General features: G+C 36.7%; 1 protein-coding gene across 1 annotated transcript in view; it reads left to right on the forward strand.

Annotated features, from left to right (window-relative positions):
- The window catches only part of EIF2AK3 (eukaryotic translation initiation factor 2 alpha kinase 3), an 86355-nt gene that overhangs the window by 5228 nt on the left and 58333 nt on the right, over positions 1–22794 (forward strand). Inside the window, 1 exon segment of the mRNA XM_054591994.1 lies at positions 9744–9873. Within this exon segment, the coding sequence (XP_054447969.1) occupies positions 9744–9873 (130 nt within the window).

The raw sequence follows: 22794 nt of genomic DNA on the forward strand, positions 1-22794 counted from the left end.
AGCGTATTTTTTTAATCATTTTTTACTTTTCAGTTGACATACAATATTATATTAGTTTCAGGTGTACACACCAGTGATTAGACATTCTATAATTTTCTAAATGACTGCCTTGATAAAACTTGTACACATCTGACATCATGCATAGTTATTAGAATATTATTGATTAAATTCCATATGCTGTACTTTACATCCCCGTCACTCTTCTGTAACAATCAATTTATACTTCTTAATCTCTTAACGTTTGTGACCCATCCGTTTAACACCCCTTACATCTGACAGCTGTCAAAATGTTCTCTGTATCCATGAGTGTGTTTCTGTTCTGCTTGTTTGTTTTTTAGATTCAGTTGTTTAGAGTTAGTATTTATTGACATTTTATTCATATTTTTTATCTTCTTTTTAAAGAAGACACTTTAACATTTCATATAATATTGGTTTGGTGGTAATGAACTACCTCAGTTTTTTCTTGTCTGGGAGGCTCTTTATCTGTTCTTCAATTCTATATGATAGCTTTGCAGGGTAGAGTTATCCTGATTGTAGGTGTTTGCTTTTCATCACTTTGAGTATTTCATACCAGTTCCTTTTGGGCTACAAAGTTTCTGTTGAGAACTCAGCTGACAGTCTTCTGGGAACTCCCTTGTAGGTATCAATAGCTAACTGCTTTTCCTTTGCTGCTTTTAAGATTCTCTGTCTTTAATCTTTTGCATATTAATATAATGTGTCTTGATGTGGGCCTCTTTTAGGTTCATGTTGTTTGGAATTCTGTGCTTCCTGGAGTTGTATTTCTATTTCCTTCACCAGGTTGGGGAAGTTTTCTGTCAACATTTTTTCAAATAGGTTTTCACTTTCTTGCTCTTCTCTTCTTCCACTACTCCTTGATGCAAATGTTGGTATGCTTGAATTTGTCCCAGCGGCTTCTTACACTGTCTTCCTTTTTAAAAATCCTTTTGCTTTTTGCTTTTCTGATTAGATGTTTTTTCTTCCTTATATTCCAAATCACTAATTTGATCCTCTGCTTCATCTACTCTACTATTGATTCCTTGTAATTTATTCTTCATTTCAATTACTGTATTCTTCATGTCTGACTGGTTCTTTTCCATATTTTCTAGTTCTGTTTTTGTTTCCTATCTCTTTGTTGACATTCTCACTGAGATCATTGATGAATAACCAGTATGTTGAATTCTGCATCTGATATATTTCTTGTGACCATTTTGTTTAATTCTTTGTCTGGAGTTTTGTTTTTTTCTTTCACTTGGTACATGTTTCTTTGTCTCCTCATTTTGGCAGCTTCCCTGTGTTGGTTTCTATGTATTAGATGGAACTACTACATCTACTGGGCTTGGTATAGTGGCCTTATGTAGTAGGTATCCTGTAGGACTGAATGGTACAACCTCCCCAGTCACCCACACTGGGTGCTCCAGGTGTGCTACTGCCTTGTGGGCTGTGTGTACCCTTCTGTTGTAGTTGAGCCTTGACTGTTTTTGGCACAACAATGAGAGGGATTAACCCCCAGTCTGATCAGCTGCAAGAACTAGCTCCAGCCAACGTGGAAGATTGGGTGTGCAGGGGGCCAACCCCACAGAACAAGACTTACTTTAGCGGGGCTCTGTTGCCAGCTGAGTCCACCTCTTGAGTGTATTGCTTGTGGAGGTGATTGGATGGTGCTTCAACATGGTCTGAAGCTGTCTACCAGGTGCACTGGCTCTGGACCCTCCCAGGAGGAGCAGACCTAGGTTAGCTATTGCCTGTGTTCTGCCCAAGGCTACCTGGCATTAGCTACAAAGTGACCTGCTGAGGACTGCTACTTGTGCTGGGCTTGAAGGTCAGACCGAGCTGCGAACCAAGGCAGGCTGCTGCTACTGCCAGGCCTGTGGCCACTTAGCGAGAGCTACAGGAGCATGCTGAGAGGCCAGATGCTGCTTGTTTTAGAGATTTTAGGAAAGTGAAGTATGAATAAGACAGGCCATTTGTATGGAAAAGCCACTGGAAACAGCTTGGATGGCCCCGCAAGTTAGTTGGGGCAGGGTATCAGGGAATCGCCAGGGTGAGGTAAAGAGTGTGAGCCAGGTTGATGGAGACTCAGATATGGCGCCCCACTGGGGCTCTATGGGAAGTGGGAAATCTCAGAAAAGGAATAAAGTACCCTGTCAGCACTTTTGTCTTGCAAAAAGCTGCCTGCTTCCTCCGCCACTCCATACCCAGCTGAAAGCATATGTTTAGGGAGGAGATTCTTGGCTACATCAAAAAACCAGATTTGCCCAAATCACATTTTTTCTCCTCACCTGAGGATATGTTTATTGATTTTTTTTTTTTTTAGAGATTGAGAGAGAGAGAAAGAGAATCATCAAAATCAGTTGCTTCCCTTATGTGCCCTGACTGTGGATCAAACCCATGATTTAGGTATGTGTCCTGACTGGGGATTGAACACATAACCTTTTGGTGCACAGGACGGCCTTCTAACCAAGTAAGCTACCCAGCCTTTTGTGATCTGGAACCAGACCCACAAAATCTTTTGAGTAGAGCTCAAATTACATTTTTAACTTTGGATTTCTTGTTTTCCAAGAAAGGAAAAGTGAACCTTTAAAATAAGCAGTTGTTAATGTAGAAATATCCAGTTGATAAAAGTTCTCCTCTCATCTGCCACTCTTTCATATGGGAAATTTCTGCAGATAGTAAGGCTATTAAAATTACTGACTGACTTATTAGACTCTGATAAACTGAACTGGAAATAGGCAGGTATTCTGGGTAACGTAAGTCAAAGAAAGCAATTTTTTTAAATTGGGTGTTCATTTGGAATAAGGTAATTTTTGTTTAGTTGAGGGCATAATCAGACCAATAACAAGATAAATGGTATCTTGATGAGACTTATGGAGGGAATACAAGCTACACATTATAATACTATAGTAGTTGCCACTTACATAAACTTACAGTTAACAGAATAATAGAATTACTCTTAGAAAACCTAAATTCATGCTTCAAAATTTTGTTCAGAACTTTTATTTGGTGCATGACCTTAGGCAAGTTACAACTTTTCACATCTTTCCCAGCCTTTTTTTTTAATGCAAATAATAGTGTCTACCCTAGCAAGACTTACTGTTTCAATAAACTTTAATTGCATTTTATTAGGGTCTAGGCATTGTTAGGTGCTGAGGGTAGAGAAATGGACCACTAGTGTTGTCCTTGAACTCTCACCCTGACAGGGAGATAGCTACTTGTGTTAAAGAATGAACTATAGTAGAATGAATAATAAGTGACATAAGAGTAGTATGAGAGTAGTAAAAGAATGGAAGTGTCAAATGAGCAAGTCTTTGAATGTTAAGTGTTAAGGACAGTCTAGGCAGCAGGGATACGTAAGTAAGGGCACAGAGCATTGGTTTCCAAGCCAGGGCTTCTGGACCCCTATGAGTCTCCCAGGGTAACGGTGGGGATTGGTGAGAGGTGAGTATATTTTAAATAACCTGATGAAAATTGGACATTCATTCAGGAAAAGGCTAATCAAAAAATCAAGTTTCTACAAATTGGTAGTCACAAAATAGTCCTGGGGATGTAAGGTACAGCATAGAGAATATAGTCAGTAATATTGTAATAACTATGTATGGCGCCAGGTGGGTACTGGAATATTGGGGGGAACACTTTGTAAAGTATGTGATTGTTTAACCACTATGCTGTACACCTGAAACTAGTATGTAATATTAAACGTGAACTGTAATCGAAAAATATAATCTTAAAAATATATATCATCAGGAAAGAATAAAAAGTCAAGATTCTTTGAACTAGAATTATGTCAAACTTCATATAGTAATTTTAGCTACTTTTTAGAAATAATTGAATAATTTATTTGGTACTTAAATAGTTCCCCTAAAGATGTGGGAATTCATTGGAAGTGGTATTTATTGGGCAAATGAAATCATTTAAGACACGAAACCAAAAATAATTTAACAAGGGACCTTTGTTGAAAAGGTTAGAAACGTGTGCATGTCTGTGTGTAGCAAGCAGTGATGTGGGCAGCTGTGCCAAGTTATGAAAGGTTTTTTGTGTCATGCCCAGCAATGTGGACTTTATTTAGTGGGCACATGGAGCATCAGAAGTTTATTAGGTTTCTTTTTTAGAACAAAACTGTTTGAAGGGCAGAGGGAAAGAGATCAGAGGCAGGAAAATATGTCAGAAAGACTTTTAAAGGTATACAAGGTTAGTGGAAATGAACAAGAAGGGAAAGATTTAAAAGAAGCTAAAATAATAAAATCAAGAGTACATGATTATTATCTAATGTAGAATGTGAGGGAACAGGTAGGGCTGATGGCTGATTTAAATGTTAAGGGCCAGGGTGGATAGAGAAATGCGTGGAGAAAGGTTGACTTTCCTGTGCACTTTGTGGCAAATAATAAGTATCTCCTGTTGAAAGTGCAGAAGGAGGATTGGGAGAGAGAGGAGCTGTTAATACTGTATAGGCTTGGGAGCTGTCATGTATCAGGCGGTGGGAAGGCTGTGGATTTGGAGACAGCTAGAACTCTGGCCTGCTTGTTTATGATTGAGAGCAGGAGTGATAGTGAGGATGGATGGCAGGAGCTAGGGCTGTGGAAGCCAGGAAAAGAGGAATGCTCAGTTTGAGGAGCCACACTGTTTCAACTGCTGCTGCTGCAAGGAAATGCCTGACGAAGAGGATGGATCTGGCCACTAGGAGGAGGTTACTGACAGCCTTGCTTGAGAGGAACAAACAGTGCTTGCTGTCCAATCACCCAAACAAATGTGTTTGGAAACTAAATTGAGATTAAGTGAGAGATAGAGTTTATTGTCAGAGTTGATCAATAGGCCTTCTTCATTAAGATAATACATTATTATTATTATTGTTATTATATTATACTGTAAGGAAATAGCCCTTTGAGCCAAATCATATTTGCCAAATTGACGTCATTATGGGACTCTCCTGTGGCACTTGTTAAGCTCCATTCTCCCACGACCCCTACGGGGAGGGACCTGTAGACTTCTCCTCGTTTTAATAGGTTCCAGATGAGTTTTATAATCAGGCATATTTGAGTTAATCTGAGCTAGGTGGGAGAGCCATACAGGTAGACCTGGGAGATTTTGTGGGTTTGGTTCCAGATCACAATAAAATGAGTAATGCACAAAACAAGTTGTAATCTTTCTGTTGGTAGAGGGTTTTGCCTCCAGTTTGTGAAAAATGCAACATCTGTGAAGTGCAATAAAATGAAGCATAATAAAACAAGATATGTCTGTATTTTACCAATGAAAAAGCCAGTTGAATGAAGAAGCCATACAGAGAGTAAGTAGAACCATGTAGTTGTGCACTCAGGACTTCAAAGCTCTGATTCTTTCCTCAAAGCTCTCATTCTTGCCAAGGGAAATGCTGCCTCTGCAGTTCCTTTCTTCTCAAATAAGTTAAAATCTTTCATCTTGTTCACAGAAACCTCAAAATAGGGCAAGTGGATCAGGGGAAAATAAGTGACTTTATATTTTCCCATTTACGGGAGCTCATTTTTAATTTCTAGTTGATACTTATTCTAAATGTCATCTCTTACTGCTGTCCTCTGATTATTGCTTCATTCAGCCTGAGGACTTTGTTTTTCAGCAATATCTGTCTACTTGATGCCCTTTTTAGTTGCTAGCCTGTCAATGAGCAGCTCTTTCATAAACTGTGGTTAGATATAGTAGTCTTAAGTTGTAGCATATATATGTTTGTGTGGTTGGGGGCGGGGGGTGCTGCTCAATATCAGCCACAGCAGAAGGGGTACCTCCCTTCCAGAAACATACTTGGGAAGGAGCCCATAATGAATATTTTGGCTAGCTTGTAGCAAACAAAAGGATGAAGGATATATTTTTTTTAGAATTTTTTAAAATTTATTTTGAGAGAGAGAGAAACGCTGACCTGACACACCCATTCATGCATTCATTGGTTGATTCTTGTATGTGCCCTGACCTGGGATTGAACCTGTAACCCTGATGCATCAAGATGATGCTCCAACCAACTGAGCTACCTGGTTAGGGCCAGAGGATAGAAAGATAGAGATTATGTATATATAAAACCAACTTTGACACCTGACAGAGTTTGTTAGGGGATTTTCTGTTATCCCCATTAAGAAGGGCTGAAATAATGAAAGGTACCCCACTCAAATCTAAGGACCAGATGACTAAGGAGCAATAGCAGGTAAGAGAGTGATATGCTTGATTGTTCCTCCCCACATGTTTGTATTTAATTATTGCTCAAATTTACACATACTCTCTAAATGTAGTTCATAATCTGAAAGTATCTTATTTACTTTAAAAAGCAGAATTTTTGACTCAGTTAAAAATAGGTTTTCAGTGAAAGAATAGTTAGGTGTAAAAATCCAAATTACTTATTCAAATGTGTTTTTACATATAAGAGGATACACACGCATATCTTATTGTTGGATTTTTCTTTTTTAAAGATTTTATTTATTTTTAGACAGAGGGGAAAGGAGGGAGAAAGAGAGGAAGAGAAACATCAGTGTGTTGTTACCTCTAATGCACCCCCCCATTGGGGACCTGGCCCGCAACCCAGACATGTGCCCTGAGTGGGAATCGAACTAGCGACCCTTTGATTCACCTGCCGGCACTCAATCCACTGAGCCACACCAGCCAGGGCAATTGTTGGATTTTTCTTTATTTTGAAGGTGAAAGCTATAATTTTATTCTTCTCTGTTTTCTTCTAGAATAAATAGCTACATATTTAGAAAAATTATAGCTTGTTATTTTAATAACTAAAATGCCTAGGATAATAAATGAACAATGTTCTGAATTACAAAAAAAGAGCGACTATACAGTTCCAATGGTCTCCTTAATTTTTTCATGGGTTAATACTTGTTGCTTATACTGAGTTTTATTTCAATTATAATTATTTTTTCAACCATTTATCTGTGGTTAATGATTATTAAACATAAAATTAGGTGTTTGTACAGTGGGGGGAGGAGAGAGGGGTTAACTTGGCTCTGAACACTGGATCTCAAAGTTAGTTATATTCTATTGCTTTTATTTGTGAAGTGGCACATTTCAGGTATGTTTTTATAACCTTCATTATAAAATAATTTTCTTACTTGAGGTATCCTTTTTCTCCTCCAACTCCCAACTGATTTCTTTAGAAAGCAGGACAATGTATGGGGAGGGAAGTTGAGTTGCTCTCTTTCTTTTGGTTTGTTATCTAAAATTACTAGAGTGTGTGGTGTGGCAAAAATTTTTATCTTCACAAATTAGACTAAGAGTTACCACTTGAAAAATTGAAAGTGAGAATTGGTGTATAGTTTGGGAACTAAATTAACTATTTATTCATTTGATAAGTTATTTGAAAGGTTTCAAATGAGTTTACTTAAACTGTTTTCTCTTGGTGAACTTGTAGCTTTACTTGTAATTTGGTACATTGTACATCGATGAGATAGATAGATAGAAGTAGTATTTATCTTAACCAGGGATATCATTATATATGCTTGGAATTTGCATGGTCTTTGAAGCAGACAAATATACTTAACAAATTTCGTAGAACAACTTTACAACACAGGCACAAGGAACAGCAACTGCAAAGAATCCATAGGAAAATCACACAAAATATGTTTGAGGAATTGGGGGAGTCAATCTGGAGGTATTGATTTTGGATATGTGAACTTTGAGAAGCCTCTTAGATGATCTAAATCTGGTAGGCAGTTAGATATGTTAGGGAACGATCTGGAACCAGAGATAAATTAGGGAGTTTCTGGCATATAGATGGTATTTTAAGGTATAGGAGAGATGAGGAACTAGAAAGTGAAACTGTGAAAGAGTAGGTTAGAAGAAAAAAAATATCAGGAGAGATGGTGTCCTGGAAACCACGTGAAGAGTGTGTGTCATGGAGGGCAGGAGAAGTAGCTGATTAGGTGCAGCTAGAATGTTAAGTGAACCAAGACCTGACCATGTGATCTTTCAGTGCGAAGATGATTGGTGACTGAGCAAGAATCCATTCAGTGGAGTGGTCAGGGCAAAAACTTCGTTAGAAATAGTTCAGGGCAAGGGGAGGAAAGGATTTGGAGATATAGAGTATATAACAGCTCTTTCAAGGCACTTTGTCCTAAGTGGGCAAGGAATGACTTGGAAGCTAGAAAGAGGACAATGGTTGTTTCTGTTTAATCTGTGTTGGTTTTTACATTGGGAGAAATGATAGCCAATTGGAACACTGAGGAGAATGGTCTAACAGAGAGGGGAATAATTGATTTGATGGCAAGAGCAGAGATTTGCAGTAGTGAGTCCTCCTGTATGCATGATGGAGAGATCTCTTGCCTAAGTGGAAATGGTGGTGGATGGGAGTATTGACTGTTCACCCACAGTAACAGAAGGAAAGAGAGAATACATGAATCCATGTGCAGATAAATGGATAGAGGAGATGGTGGGAGACAGTCTTGTTGGATTATTTCTCTTTTCCTTCAAGAAATGGGTAGTATAGTACCTGAGATGCATGAGCTTGAAAGAGCTGGTATCAAGAATTTGAGGAGAAATGAGGAATGTAATAGTTAACCTAGGATAGTGGACAAGTGCATGGATTAGGGAAATGTCATGATGAATAGCATCATTAACATTAATAGCCCTTTTGAGGTTGGGGTCATAATTAAAGTGAGACCAGTTAGCATGGTTATATTATTCTGTAGCCACATTGAGTTGCACAGGTGCAAGACTGAAAAAAGTCAGAAAGTTCAATTTAACTAGGGTTGGAGTTTTGCCAGGCAAGTGCGACTAGCAAGAGAGGGATAGGGGTTGAGGGTGTAAGGACATGGTTAAAATGAAGGACTGTAGAATTTCAACTGGATAAGAAAGAAATGAAAGCCTAATGGTAGTAAATGTGGTGTAGTCAGCAGTTTGTTGGAGCCAGGAAGGTACAGGAAATGAGCTGGAAAGAGGGGTTGTTGGCTAGGGGTGGGATGCTTGACATTTCAGTGGGAGAGGGAAGTTGTAATTGGTAATGACAAAGACTAGAGTCTGATAATGGGGGTGGCTGAGTCAAGGTGGAGAGATCAGAAAAACCCAAAGAATTTGTTAATAGTGACAGTAAACCAGGAGCTAAAATCCTCACCGAATTGAGCTAGTGATCCAAGGGTCAGTAAACAATTGCTAGGAGGGGTAATAGATGGAACGATCTATTGAGGATTTTTAGGGAGGAAAGAAAGTAGTCTGGGAATGGTGAAGAGGTGCATGGACGACACTGACTCCATCTCTAGGCCCAGTAAGTGGTCAAGATTAAGGAGAAAACAATAACTGCTTTTGAAGCAGTGTCCTCAGAGAAAGCCAGATTTCACTAGAGCAAGAAGGAAAGTGAACATTCAGGGAACACTTCAGGATTTGGGGAAAGGTAGGAGAAGAGGACAAAGCAGGGAATGTCGAACTCCATATGGGGATTAGAGTGTGGACATGAGGGGTGGTCAAGGTGTTTGACACTTTTCATCAGCAACATAAGCAGATAAAGGACATAGTACAATTGCCTTGGAGGGCTGAAGACAGTGGTGGCAAGACAGTTAGCTGTTGTGAGAAGGTGGGACCCACTTCTCTCCTGCAGGCAGACGCCAGGGAGGGGCTGGTTTTCTTTTGAGTGTGTAGAGTTAAGTGCTCAATATCTTAGATATCTTTTAAATTTTTTTCTATTGATTTTTAAATTTACAGATTAGTGATTATCAGCACTTTAGAGTGTGTAGAGTTAAGTGCTCAATATCTTAGATATCTTTTAAATTTTTTTCTATTGATTTTTAAATTTACAGATCATTAGTGATTATCAGCACTTTAGATGGGCGAATTGCTGCCTTGGATCCAGAGAATCATGGTGAAAAGCAGTGGGATTTGGACATGGGATCTGGCTCCTTGGTTTCATCCAGCCTTAGCAAACCAGAGGTAAGAATTTTCTGTTAAACTTTGACATTTAACAGAAAAGCTCAGTTATAATGAGCAATAGCTGATATAAATACTATGTATTTAGGGCTGCAGCTCAGGGCCCCATTGCCTAGGTGTGAGGCCTGCCTGCCTGGCACCCACTATGTCCCCTAGAGGCAATTACTTTCTTGTTCCTCAATTTTCCCCTCTTTTGATGAGGAAGGTAATGTTACATAGTCACCTATTTCTTATGGTGGTTTGGGGCATTAAATGAGTTAACCATATAAATGAGTAACTAAGGATGCTATCTGCTATAACAGTTAGCTGATTATCTTAGCTATAACGTGATTATTTATTATTATTACATCGTCCCTAAATAATAAAGTAAATATATGTAGTTTAACTGTGCTTTAATAGTTAGAAATACAGGGGTTGGCAAAAGTAGGTTTACAGTTGTGAGTGAGTAAAAGAGTTTATTTTTGTATTCTTTATTATTATTTTCCATATGAACAACTGTAAACCTACTTTTGCCCATCTCTATACATACTGTGAAATCTCATAAGTAATTGTCTGCATTTTCCCTCAAGTGTACACATCCTTATTGTAAGCATAATTCATCTGAAATTTTCTTGGAATGAAATTTTAGACAAATTTGATTATTTGCAAAAACTTGTTTCCAAAACTACTCTGCCTCATGACTCTAAGACTTGGGCAGGTGGTTTAGCCCCTCTGCTCTAGTGTCCTTATCAGGAAAGTAAGGGCACTGCCTGCCCTGATGTGGTTAGGGGAGTGAGTAAGCGAGATCAGTTTATTTTTCTCCTCTTTCGTCTTGATTTTGATTGTCTCTTTGGTTTTCTGGAGCTTTATTCTCTTGTTTAAATCATTTAAAATAAGTCTCTCTTTTTAGTTGAGACTACTCACATGAAAGTGTGACATCTGTTTTCCAGAATACCCTCAGCCTTCTACTTTATCAGGTGGTTCCTTTGGGACACTCCTCAGAGTACTCTCTTTTTCTGTCATCATCAATCTTTCTTAGCTGGCATCAAGTTTGAAAAAGGCAAAACCTAAGATGAGGGTCTTGAGAATGGGCTGATTAGTGGAGAAAGAATTTTTTGATGGGAAAACTGCTACCAAGTGACCCACTTTCACTCTAGTAAACTTAGACTGTGTTTTTTTTCTTGGAGCACCCAGGCAAGTATTTAGGGAGATGGCACTGCCCAGCCTCCACATTTGCTGTTTGCTAAGCCCTGACTAGACTTTCAGAGTGCCTACTATTTTTCAGACAGTATACTGAAAATATCTGTTCAGAACAGTGAACTGCTGTTGCAGTGTGAGTTATTAATACCAGTAGCAATTTAATTATAAATTACATTAAAAATTTTGAGTCAGGTATAATATTCAAATGATTACTACTCTCATTCTTGTGTGTTCTGCTGGGATTATGCTTGTGTATGTATGTTTTGCTTTATTTTTAAACTAGACATGAGAGGATAAGTAAAATCAGAAGATTTATAAGCTGTTTACATTTGAGGTAGTGTTACGGTATGCCATAGTGGTGCAAAGCATGTGTGTGTTTGTAACATGCGTGCATGAAAGATAAATTGCATTGTATGACAGTAGAATGCAAATAGTTGTAATAACTTGAATAATTTATGTTTAAATTACAAGCAGCTAGTTGAAGGTTTTATAAATACCAATTATGTTAGCTAGGTTTTTTAAATTAAATTTTTAAAAATTTAACTGTAATCAGTATACAAGGTTATATTAGTTTCAGGTGTGCAATACAGCGATTCAGCATCTTCGTATCTTACAATGGGGTCACCCCTTTAATTCTAGTAATTATCTTTTGCTGTGCAAATTTATCACAGTATTACTGACTGTATTCTGCTCTACTGTTCTCACTCATTCCCTCTCCCTCCCCCTCTGGTAATCATCCTTTGAGCTCTGTTTCTATGAGTCTGTTTTTATTTTGTTGTACTTGCTCATTTGTTTGGGGTTTTTGTTAGATTCCACATGTAAGTGAAACCACACTGTATTTGCCATTCTCTCACTGATATCCACTAGGTCCATCTGTGTTGTTGCAAATAGCAGGATTTCATCCTCTCTTACTGCTGTGTAATATTCCATTATATATTTGTACCACATCTTCTTTACCCATTTACCTAGCTGTGGACACATAGGTTGCTTCAGTATCTTGGCTATTGTAAATACTGCTACAGTGAACATAAGGGTGCATATATATCTTTTCAAATTAGTATTTTTGTTTTCTTCAGATATATACCCAGAAGTAGAATTACTGGGTCATCTGGTAGATCAGTTTTTAGTTTTTTGAGGAATTTCCATACTGTATTCTATAGTGGCTATATCAATTTGTTTTCCTCCAGCAGTGTACAAGGATTCCCTTTTCTTCACATCCTAGACAACATGTGTAATTTGTTGACTTTTTGATAGTAACCGTTTTAACAGGTGTAACAGGATATCTCACTGTGGCTTTGATTTGCATTTCCTGATGATTAATGACGAATGTCTGTTGGCCTTATGTATGTCTTTGTAGAAATGTCTCTTCATGTCTTCTGCCCAGTTTTTGATTGAATTGTATTTTTTAATTGAGTTGTATGAGTTTTTTTATATATTTTGGATATCAACCTTTTATTGGATATATTATTTGCAAATGTATTATCTCATTCAGTAGGTTGTCTTTTTGTTTTGTCGATCATTTTCTTTGTTATGCAGAAGCTTTTTAGTTTGATGGAGTCCCATTTTTTTTATTTTTACCTGTGTTTGCCTGATGTCAAATAGTTTACTACCTATGTTTTACTCTACGAGTTTTATGATATTAGGGCTTACATTTAAGTCCTGAATCCCTTTTGATATTATTTTTGTATATGCTGTAAGAGAGTGGTACAGTTCTGACAAGAATGCCATTGGTATTTTGATGGGATTTCATTGAATCTGTAGATTTTTTGAGTAGTATGGTTATTTTAACAAAATAAGTCCTCCTAATTCATGAGAACAGTATATCCTTCCATTTGTTTATGTCCTCTTCAATTTCTTTTTTCAATGTCTTACAGTTTTCCGAGTACAAGTCTTTCACCTCATAGGATAAATTTATTTCTAGGTATTTTACTTTTTTTTGATACAGTTGTAAGTGGGATATTTTCTTAATTTCTTTTTCTGATCATTTGTTATTAATGTATACAACTAGAACAAATAACTCTAATATTTATATGGAACCACAAAGACCCATAATAGCTTCAGCAACCTTGAGAAAGAAGGATAAAGTTGGAGGTATCATGCTACCTGATATCAAATCATACTGTAAGGCTATAGTAATCAAAATGATGTGGTGCTGGCATAAAAACAGCCACATAGATCAATGGGACAGAATATAAAGTCCAGAAATAAACCCATGCTTCTGTGGTCAGTTACTCTCTGGCAAAGCAGGCAAGAATATACAGTGGGGTAGACAGTCTACTCAATACATGGTGTTGGGAAAACTGGACAGATACAGACCAAAAAAATGAAACTATATCACCTTCTTATACTGTATTCAAGAATTAACTCAAAATGAATTAAAGACAAATGTAAGATCCAAAACCATAAAACTCCTAGAAGAAAACATAGGCAGTTAACTCTTTGACATTGCTGTTCATTTTGTTTTTGTTGCTATATCTCCTCAGGCAAGTGAAAAGAAAAGAAAGCAATGAGACTACATCAAACTAAAAAGTTTTGCACAGCAAAGGAAACAGTCAACAAAAATACCAACAAAAATACCCAACCTAATGGGTGGAAGAAGATATGCACAATGACATTTTCAATAAGGCATCAATATCCAAAATTTATAAAAATCTCACAGAACTTAACACCAAAAACAAAAACAAAAACAAACCCCAAACAATCCAATTAAAAGTGGGTAGTGGACCTGAACAGACATTTCTTGAAAGAGGACATACAGAGGGCCAGGAGACAAACAAAAGAAAAGTTGCTCAAGGTTACTATCATCAGAGAAATGCAGATGAACACTTCACATCTCTGAATGGCTATCATTAATAAATCAACAAACAACAAGTGTGGTAAAGATATAGAGAAAAGGGAACCCTTGTGTTATTGGTGGGATTGCAAATTCATGCAGCCACTGTAAAAAAACCACTTGGAGGTTCCTCAATAAATTAGGAATAGAACTACCTTATGAGCCAGCAATTTCATTTCTGGGTATTTATTTGAAGAGATTCAAAACACTAATTTGAAAAGATATGTGCATTTCTTTGTTCACTGCATCATTATTTACAATAGCTAATATATGGAAGCAATCTAAGTGCCCATCAATAGTCAGTTGGATAAAAAAGGAATGGCACATACATACAATGGAATATTACTTGGCCATTAAAAGAATAAAATCATACTATTTGCAACAACATGAAGGAACCTAGAGGCTGTTATGCTCAGTGAAATAAGTCAGAGAGAGAGATAAATACCATATTATTTAACATGTATGGAATGTAAAGAACAGTGTAAATGAACACACAAAACAGAAAAGGACTGATAGATACAAGTAACAAACTGCTGGTTGCCAGAGGGGAGGGAGATCAGGGGCTGGTTGAAAAATGTGAAGGGTGTAATATAAACAACTGGTTACTACAACATAATCACAGGGGTGTAAAAGTACAGCATAGGAAATTTGAGTATAGTCAATAATATTGTAGTAAGTATGTATGGTGCCAAGTGGGTGCTGGACATGTTGGGGGTATTATTATATAAATGTCTAACCACTATGCTGTATGTCTGAAACTAATGTAAAATAGTACTGAATGTCAACTATAATTGGAAAACAAAAAAGTAAGTCCCGTGTAGGCAATATGCAGATACGTCTTTTTTTGTTTGTTTGTTTAATCCATTCAGCTACCCTCTGTCTTTTGATTGGAGCATTTAGTTCATTTACACTTAAAGTGATTATTAATAGGTGTGTGTTTATTATTGCCATTTTGTTAATTGTTTTTTGGTGGTTTTCGTTGTTACTCTCTATTACCTTATACACCTGATCTCTTTCCTTTTGATTTATTTGCTAGTTTGTTTTGATTGGGGGGGGGGGGGTGTGTGTGTATTTTTTTTAACGTGTTTGGTTTGTGGTTACCATGAGGTTCACATATAGTATATACATCTATATCTATAGCAATCTTTTGTTACCTGATAAGCATTTAAGTTGAAACACATTTTAATAGCACTACATTTTTGCTTTCCCCTCTACTTTTTTTGATGCCTTGTTTCATATATTTTTGTTTTGTGTACCTGTTTTTTGTAGTCATAGTTAATTTTGCTACTGTTATTTTTGAACCTTCATTTTAGCTTTTTAAGTGGTTGTTTTACTGTGCTGTTTTTTCTTTCCTCTGTTTTCTTATTTCTGGTCTTTTCTGCACAAATAAGACCCTTTACTATTTCTTGTAAAGCTGGTTTAATTGTGGTGAATTCTCTTAGTTTTTTGTTGTCTGGGTAACTCTATCTCTCCTTTAATTTAGAATGGTAACCTTGTGGGATATTGTATTCTAGGTAGTCAGTTCTTTCTTTCAGGTCTTTTAATTATTTCCTGCCACTCCCTCCTGACCTGTAAAGTTTCATCTGAGAACTCAGCCTTATGGGGTTACCCTTGTATGTGACCTGTTTTTTTTTCTCTTGTTGCTTTCAAAATTGTCTCCTATGTCCCCAACATTTGCCATTTTAATTACAATATGTCTTGATGTGGGCCTCTTTGGGTTCATATTGTTTGGAATTCTTTGTGCTTTCTGGACCTGGATGTCTGTTCCCATACCCAGAATAGGAGAGTTACCATCCACTATTTCTTCAAATATATTTTCTTCCCATTTCTCTCTCTCTTCTGGAATTGTATAATGTGAATGTTAGAGTGCTTGATGTTATCCCAGAGGTCCCTTAAATTATCCTCATTTCATAATTTTTTTTTTATTTTGGTCTTCTGATTTGGTGATTTCCACTATTTGATCTTCCAGGTAGCTAATGCCTTCTGTATTAACTAATCTACTGTCATTTTTTTCTAATGTATTATTTATTTAAGTTACTGTATTCCTCATCTCTGATTGGTTCTTATATTTCCTACTTCTTAGTTGAAGTGCCCTCTGAGCTCCTCTACTCTCACGTTTGTTGAGTCCTTATGACCATTTTTTTTTAATTCTTTCAGGCAAATCACTTATCTTCTTTTTTATTTTTTATTTTTCTTGTTCCTTCAGTTGGGGCATATTCTTATGTCTCCCCATTTTGATTGACTTTCTGTGTTTGTTACTATGAGTTAGATAGCTGTCTCTCTCAATCTTGAAAAGGGGCCTCTGTGTGATTTTGGCAGGCTAAGTGTAGTTGGGGTGAGCACATGTGGTGCCTGGTGTGTGGCCAGGTCTTAAAGGTATGAGTTCTGGGTGGGGCAGCCTGGTGTGTGCATGCTTAATTGCTCAGACGTGTCTGCTCAGTGTGCTCAACGTGCCCTGTTGCTTTAATTCTCTGTTGCCTGAGCCAAGTCAGGGCGGAACTGCTCTGAATGTGTACATCAATCACACTACCCTACACCCTCCTTACTCTCTCCAATGGGGCAACCCTGTGTGTACGCATTATTGCATTTTGCTAGTTCTGCACCCTCTCTAGACTGAGGAACCCTGCATACACATAGTCCAGTGGGTATGCATTGCAGTGCCCTGCTGTACTCACTGGATCAATATCAAGGCGGAGCCTTGTATATGCTCTCTGGTGCTTTCCTGTTCCTGCTGGATCCATCTCCAAGAGGGGTGGCTGGGGATGCACTAGAGTAGCCCTGCAGGTTGGCCAGAGACCCTGGATCGACGTTCCACCCACTATCCATGTACAGGGGAAACATTACCAATGGTGCTTACCAGTTTATCCTGTCCTGGAGTGTCCTTAGTTCCTGGAGAGCTGTTTTGGTTTCCCAATCTTCTTTATGCAGACTTTCTTGTTTTTTTGTGCAGAAGCTGTTCAGTTGGCTTTCACTGGTCTTTCAGGAGGGATTGCTGTCAACATAGGTGTCCATTTGATGTGTTCTTGGGAGGAGGTGAGTTCAGGATCTTCCTATGCCAGCATCTTGGACCTGCCTCCATATTAGCTGATTTTTAATCCACTGTAATCCACTAATTCACTAATCCTTAACATTTTCTGTGGTTTATTAGTGTTCTCTTGTTTTAAATATCCTTCTTCCTACCCGTCCCTAACTCTAGATCCTTTGAATAGAATGCTTTGAAATGTTGAAGTGCAAGCATATAAAAAAAATTTCACTGTGTCACCTTTGCACAATAAATGAATACTCACTGGCTACCTTCTTGCAGGAGAAGAATCCTGAGACCTCTTTGCATTGTCTAGATTTAAATTTTCTACTTTATAGAAAAAAAAAAGAAAATCTAAAGTTTTTAAACATCTGGGATAGCATGATAAGTTTATCATGCTACATTTTATTGCTGCCCTGAGTTTGTGTAGATATGTTAATAGCAACATTATTCACAGCATTGTAACACACATATGATATATTTTACAACTGTGTAATTTTCACAGTGATTTTCCTGAGGTTGAAGTGTTGGTGTCATTTTGTAGAAGAGGAAACGGAAGCTCAGAGAAATTAATTGCTTGAAGTCGCAAACTGAGTAGGTGATAAAGCTGGGATTGAACTCAGGCTTGCCTGACCGTACCCCCTTGTGCCTTCTCTGGAGCCCTTTCTCATCTTGTTTGTACTTCTCATACAAGCTCAGGCTGTTCGCTTTGTGCAATGGGTCTCAAACTTTATGGTCTCTCTTTACATTCTTAAAAATTATTGAGGGCTCCAAAGAATTCTCCCCACCACCCCAGTGTTACATCTGTCAATACTTTAAACTATGTTGAAAATTAAAACATAAATTAAAAAAAGACTTACCAGTTTGTTAAAAAAGACCAGTGGGCTCATTGCATGATAGCATCAACAACATATTTTTATGAAGAATAACTATATTTTCTAATACAAAAAAATTTAATGAAAAAAGTGGCTTTTTTTTTTTTTTTTGGCAAGTTGGTTTAATTTCTGGTATAGTAGAAGACAATTGGATTTTTGTATCTGTTTCTGCATTTAATATGTTGCATTGTTTTGGTTGAACTATATGAAAAATAAAATCATATATATATATAGAGTTGGAAAAGGGAGGAATATTTTAGTATCCTTTTCAGATGATTTTGGTCATTTTTTTTGATACTATATCAAAATAAGTGAAAGTTTCTTAAAAGTTAGTTGCACTATGGAATCTCAAACCATATTAATGAACATTTCGTACACTTACATTAACATCCATTGGTCTGTCTTGCCTTTTACTTTTGTATGATTTTCTACCCTCATTTGGAAAATTTGATTTATTGAGTTATAAAGATATTTCAAATGGTGACATATTTCCTCACAGAATATTTTAAAAATCAAATTTGTTACTATTACCACTGATCCCATCAGGAAAATCTTTAAGTACTGGGAAGCTCTCAACCTCAAATTGATAGATACAGGTTTTCCAAAATTCTACTTTTTGTCAAAACTTGAATTTTATCATAGATGTTATCTTTGAAGTGACACACTTTGTTTTTGAGAAAATGTCTGCGAAATACTCAAATCTCATAACCATAGTTTTTCTCTCATTTTTTTTTAAGTAAAACTGCAACTCTGTGAACAAAGCTTCTAGTTCAGCTCAAAACTAAGTCACAGAAGTGCTTTTCCTCAAGACACGCTTGAGTATGTGGCACAGAGCTTGATGCAAACTTCTAATTAGCCATGCAGAATAGTAACGTATGTATTCAGGTCACAGTCTAATGAAATTACTAATTTTTATTGCTTCATTAGAACATTCTTGAGTGAAACTGTCTTTTTTAAATTTTATTTATTTATTTATTTATTTATTTATTTATTTATTGCTGTAAGTGTGTAACAGTGAGGAATACAAGGACTACTAGTTTGGTGCTTGATTTTCACTAAGGCACCAGCAGTTTAGTCACCATTGCGTTTATACGCTGTACAAATGTCACTACAGTGCAAATGCAAATAACACATTACTGAAAACTATTTGACCTTCTGCATCTCTAAAAGTGTCCACAAACCACACTTTGAGAATTGCTGATTAGTATATAATAGAAATTACAAGAAGATTTGTAAGGTTATAAACATGTCAACAAGGGAGGAATGTATTGTGAGCTTGAGTCATCTGTTACTCAGCAAGATGTATGTTACTTAGCATCTAAAAGTTGTGTTCAGAAGTTGGACAAAATACTACAAAAAGTATCAAAAACTGCTATTTGTAATGTTCTGAATTGGATACATAGAGTAATAACTTTCTAAATGTATCTGATACAGTATTTTAGGAAGGTTTCTTTTTGTGAGAAATGGTTGAACGGTTAACTTTGTCTGAAGCCCAGCATTTGGTAGGAAAGTATAGCATAGGAAGGAGGGCTAGATGCAGCAGACAAAATGAACTGATTTGGAAATATAGCAGGTGCCACCCAGGTGACAATAGACCCATGGCTTCATTTGGTAACTCCTGTATTAGACTGTCAGTTCCTCCGAGCTTCCATCTAGAGTGATATGAAGATGAAACAAATCAAATCCAGAGGCCAGAGATGTATTCTTTGTGCAGTAATTACTAATCTGTTGAGAAGATGAAGGGTAAAGGATTTTATAGGCTGTATAATAATTTCCAGTTATCAATAATAGAAGAATTGGTTATAGATTACATGTACTTTTGCTGGGATAAGAGGGGCAGGAACTTTTTAGGCTGTGTGATATCATGGAGGAGGAACTAGGACTCAGGAGCTTGAGTTCTAGTGTGATTCTTCTAATAACTGGTTTATGACCTGGCTAAATTAATTTTTAATTTCTTTCTTTGTAAAATTATGGGATTGGACTAAATCTGTAAAGACTATGCTAACTTCAGGAATCAGGTAACCACTGAATACATGAAACACACAATAAGGTATCTTGAGGGATTTTGGAACTTCCCTTTTTGCTACATTTAATGATTCTTTAAAAAATAAAGTACAAATACATTAGAAATTGCCATTAAGTGCATATTTCATTGCCCCCTGGCCTGCTCTGTTGTTGTCTTTAGCATCTTCTGATCCAAAAGGCATATAAAATAGTATATTATGTTGCTTTAGTGGTGTTTTGATTATGTCAATTAAAAACATAAGCTCACAGAGGATGATAGAGATTGATGGTTCTATTAAAAACAAGTATTTCACATTATATTTCACAGAAAGAACTGTATACTGCAAGAAGGTAGAGGTCCCTTGAGACACAGATCTGATTTCCCATTCTTCCATCTTAACTAGGTATATGCAAACTTCATCAAAAGAATACTGATATAACCAAGCTAAAACTGTGTGTATGTATTTATTAGAATAAATGATGAACCTTAGGCAGAGATTCTCAACTGGTGTGCTACAAGAATTTTTAAAACATGTAGTACTTGACTGTTTAGTCAGGGGCACTGACCGTTTTTTCCTTAGATTGTCAAATAAAAAAAGGACAACAGCCAACACAACAATAGCCATCTGGTGTGAATGAATCAAAATTATACCTTTTTTTTGTTAGACTGGCAAAACGTGTGATTTTTTTTGGTGTGTTGCAGAATTTTAGTAGTAGTTTATGTGTGCCATGAGATGAAAAAGGTTGAAAATCACTGACTTAAGGAGTACTTTGTTAGCTTTTACAGATGTGCCCTAGTTTCTAAGCCTACTGTTTTTGGTAGTAGCTAAGAATTTTGTTTTGAATTTTCAAAAGGGCCACCTGAAATGAAACCTGATTTGCTCTCCTCTGGTAATTTATATGCAGATTCAACCTTGAAAAAGCATTAAGGGGATTTGACTGTGGTTCCTCATTGTCCTATATTTTGTTTTGTAACATACCAGTATAGTTTTTTTTGGGGGGAGGGGTACTCTGGGTAGCATTTGGACCACACTTTACCAAATCTAAGTGTATATGATATATCCTTGAACTGTTTGCTTCTCTATATCTTCGAACACATTAATAAATATAAAGATCTATCTTATATTTATTTATAATGCATATTATAATTTTGTGTATATAACTAGTTTGTCTTTAGACAAATATCTTTATCTTTCCTTAGAGATATATTTGTTTTTTGTTTCGATTTTCTGTTATGGTGCCCTTTTTTTCCTCTCAAAAAGAACAAACAACTCTATTATAAGTCTATAGTGAGAATTTGGGGTTTTGTTTTATTTTAGGCATGTTCCTCCCCAAGGGACACTGCCTTTCTGTTTCAGACAGGTGCAGAAACAGACAACCATGAAGCTGGGCTCTCCATCCTCCTTCATCCCCACTCGCATCAGACTGCATTCATTAAGAAGGGCCTTTAGAGGTGAGGGAAGCCTTTGGAAAGAGAATGCTTTTCGTGGATTCATGGTTCACAAAGATTTCATTAATAGACCCTTTTGAGTATTGCTTTATTAAAAGAAGATCTGTCATCACTTTTAAAGATTCTCAAACTTACACTGAATGATATCAGTCATTTTTCAGTTTTTCATTTGTACATAAACTAGCACATAGTCTGGCTATGTCATCTAAGATTGTGATTTATAGTGAAAAGTCACTGCCAATCATGTAGCAGACCAATATTTAAATAATTGCTTAGGTTAATTTCTTTTCTTTTAATAGGAATGAAGCAGTATTTTGATTCAATTTTGTTTTATTAATCCCTTGGCGTGGCTCAAAGCAATGCTGTGAACCAAACTAATTTATTCCAGCGAGTATGTTGCCAAGTGAGAAATTGATTTGACCCTGTGTTTTAAGAAATTAACTTTCTGTGCACATTTTTATGTACTTCATGAATTAGTCTAAGTCATGTGTTAGTCTAAGTAAACACAGAGATAGTCTCTAAAAATCTGTGCTTTTTATCACTTGTATGAAAAGTATGCTTAAAAAGTTAGTCTGGTAATTTTCCTTGACACGTTTTGTTTCGTAGGTTGACTATAGGTTAAGGAAAGAGATAATGAAACAATTATTTTCTACTTGCTATCTCAGTACTTGTAGGCATTAATTAACAATTTTTGAAGATAATAAATACTAAATCACTTGTTTTTTTCCTTCTGCATTTACTCTTATTATATTTAAAATTTTATTTATTTATATTTAGAGTGAGGGGAAAGGCAGGAGAGAGGGGGGAAGTGAGTGAAAAAGAGAGAGAGAGAAATTTCAGTGTATGAGAGAAACATCTGTTGGTTGCTTCTTGCATGTCTCAACCAAGGACCTGGCCCGCAATCCAGACATATGCCTTGACCAGGAATCAAACCAGTGACCTTTCGCTTTATGGGACAACACTCAAGCAACTAAGCCAGACTGATCAGGGCCATTTACTCTTATTTTAAATTTACATTTCGTTTTAAGCATGTCACACAGGATGATTTCTTGGACTAATATTCAGATCTCCTGAGAGATCTCATAATCCTTTATGTTAAATCATCTTTGTTAGTCTTCAAGGTATAATTTCTCAGGAACATTTTCTTTTATCAAATAAGCTTCCTTTACTCTCCCCATCATGGTAATTTAGATGTGTTCAGGGAAATAAAGTATTTTCTCAACACAACAATATTGGAACTTTTGTTGAAGTTCACAAATAGTCAATTCTGGCATCTAAAAGTCTGGTCAGTTGCTCATTTGATTTATTAGGAGTTACCATTTTATGTGCTATAGTGCATCGTTTTGGAAGAATTCAAATATACAGAAATAATGCTACCTGACTTCATGATAAATAGAGTACTTTATGATCCTTTAGAACAGTGGTCCCCAACCTTTTTGGCACCAGGGACCAGTTTTATGGAAGACAGTTTTTCCATGGACCACTGTGGGGGATGGTTTAGAGATTATTCAAGCGCATTACATTGAAGCTCACCTCCTGCTGTGTGGCTGGCCCTGTCCCT

This window comes from Pteronotus mesoamericanus, unplaced genomic scaffold (assembly GCF_021234165.1).
Source record: "Pteronotus mesoamericanus isolate MK-2021 breed Mesoamerican mustached bat unplaced genomic scaffold, CSHL_Meso_final scaffold_31, whole genome shotgun sequence".
Taxonomy (NCBI): Eukaryota; Metazoa; Chordata; class Mammalia; order Chiroptera; family Mormoopidae; genus Pteronotus; species Pteronotus mesoamericanus.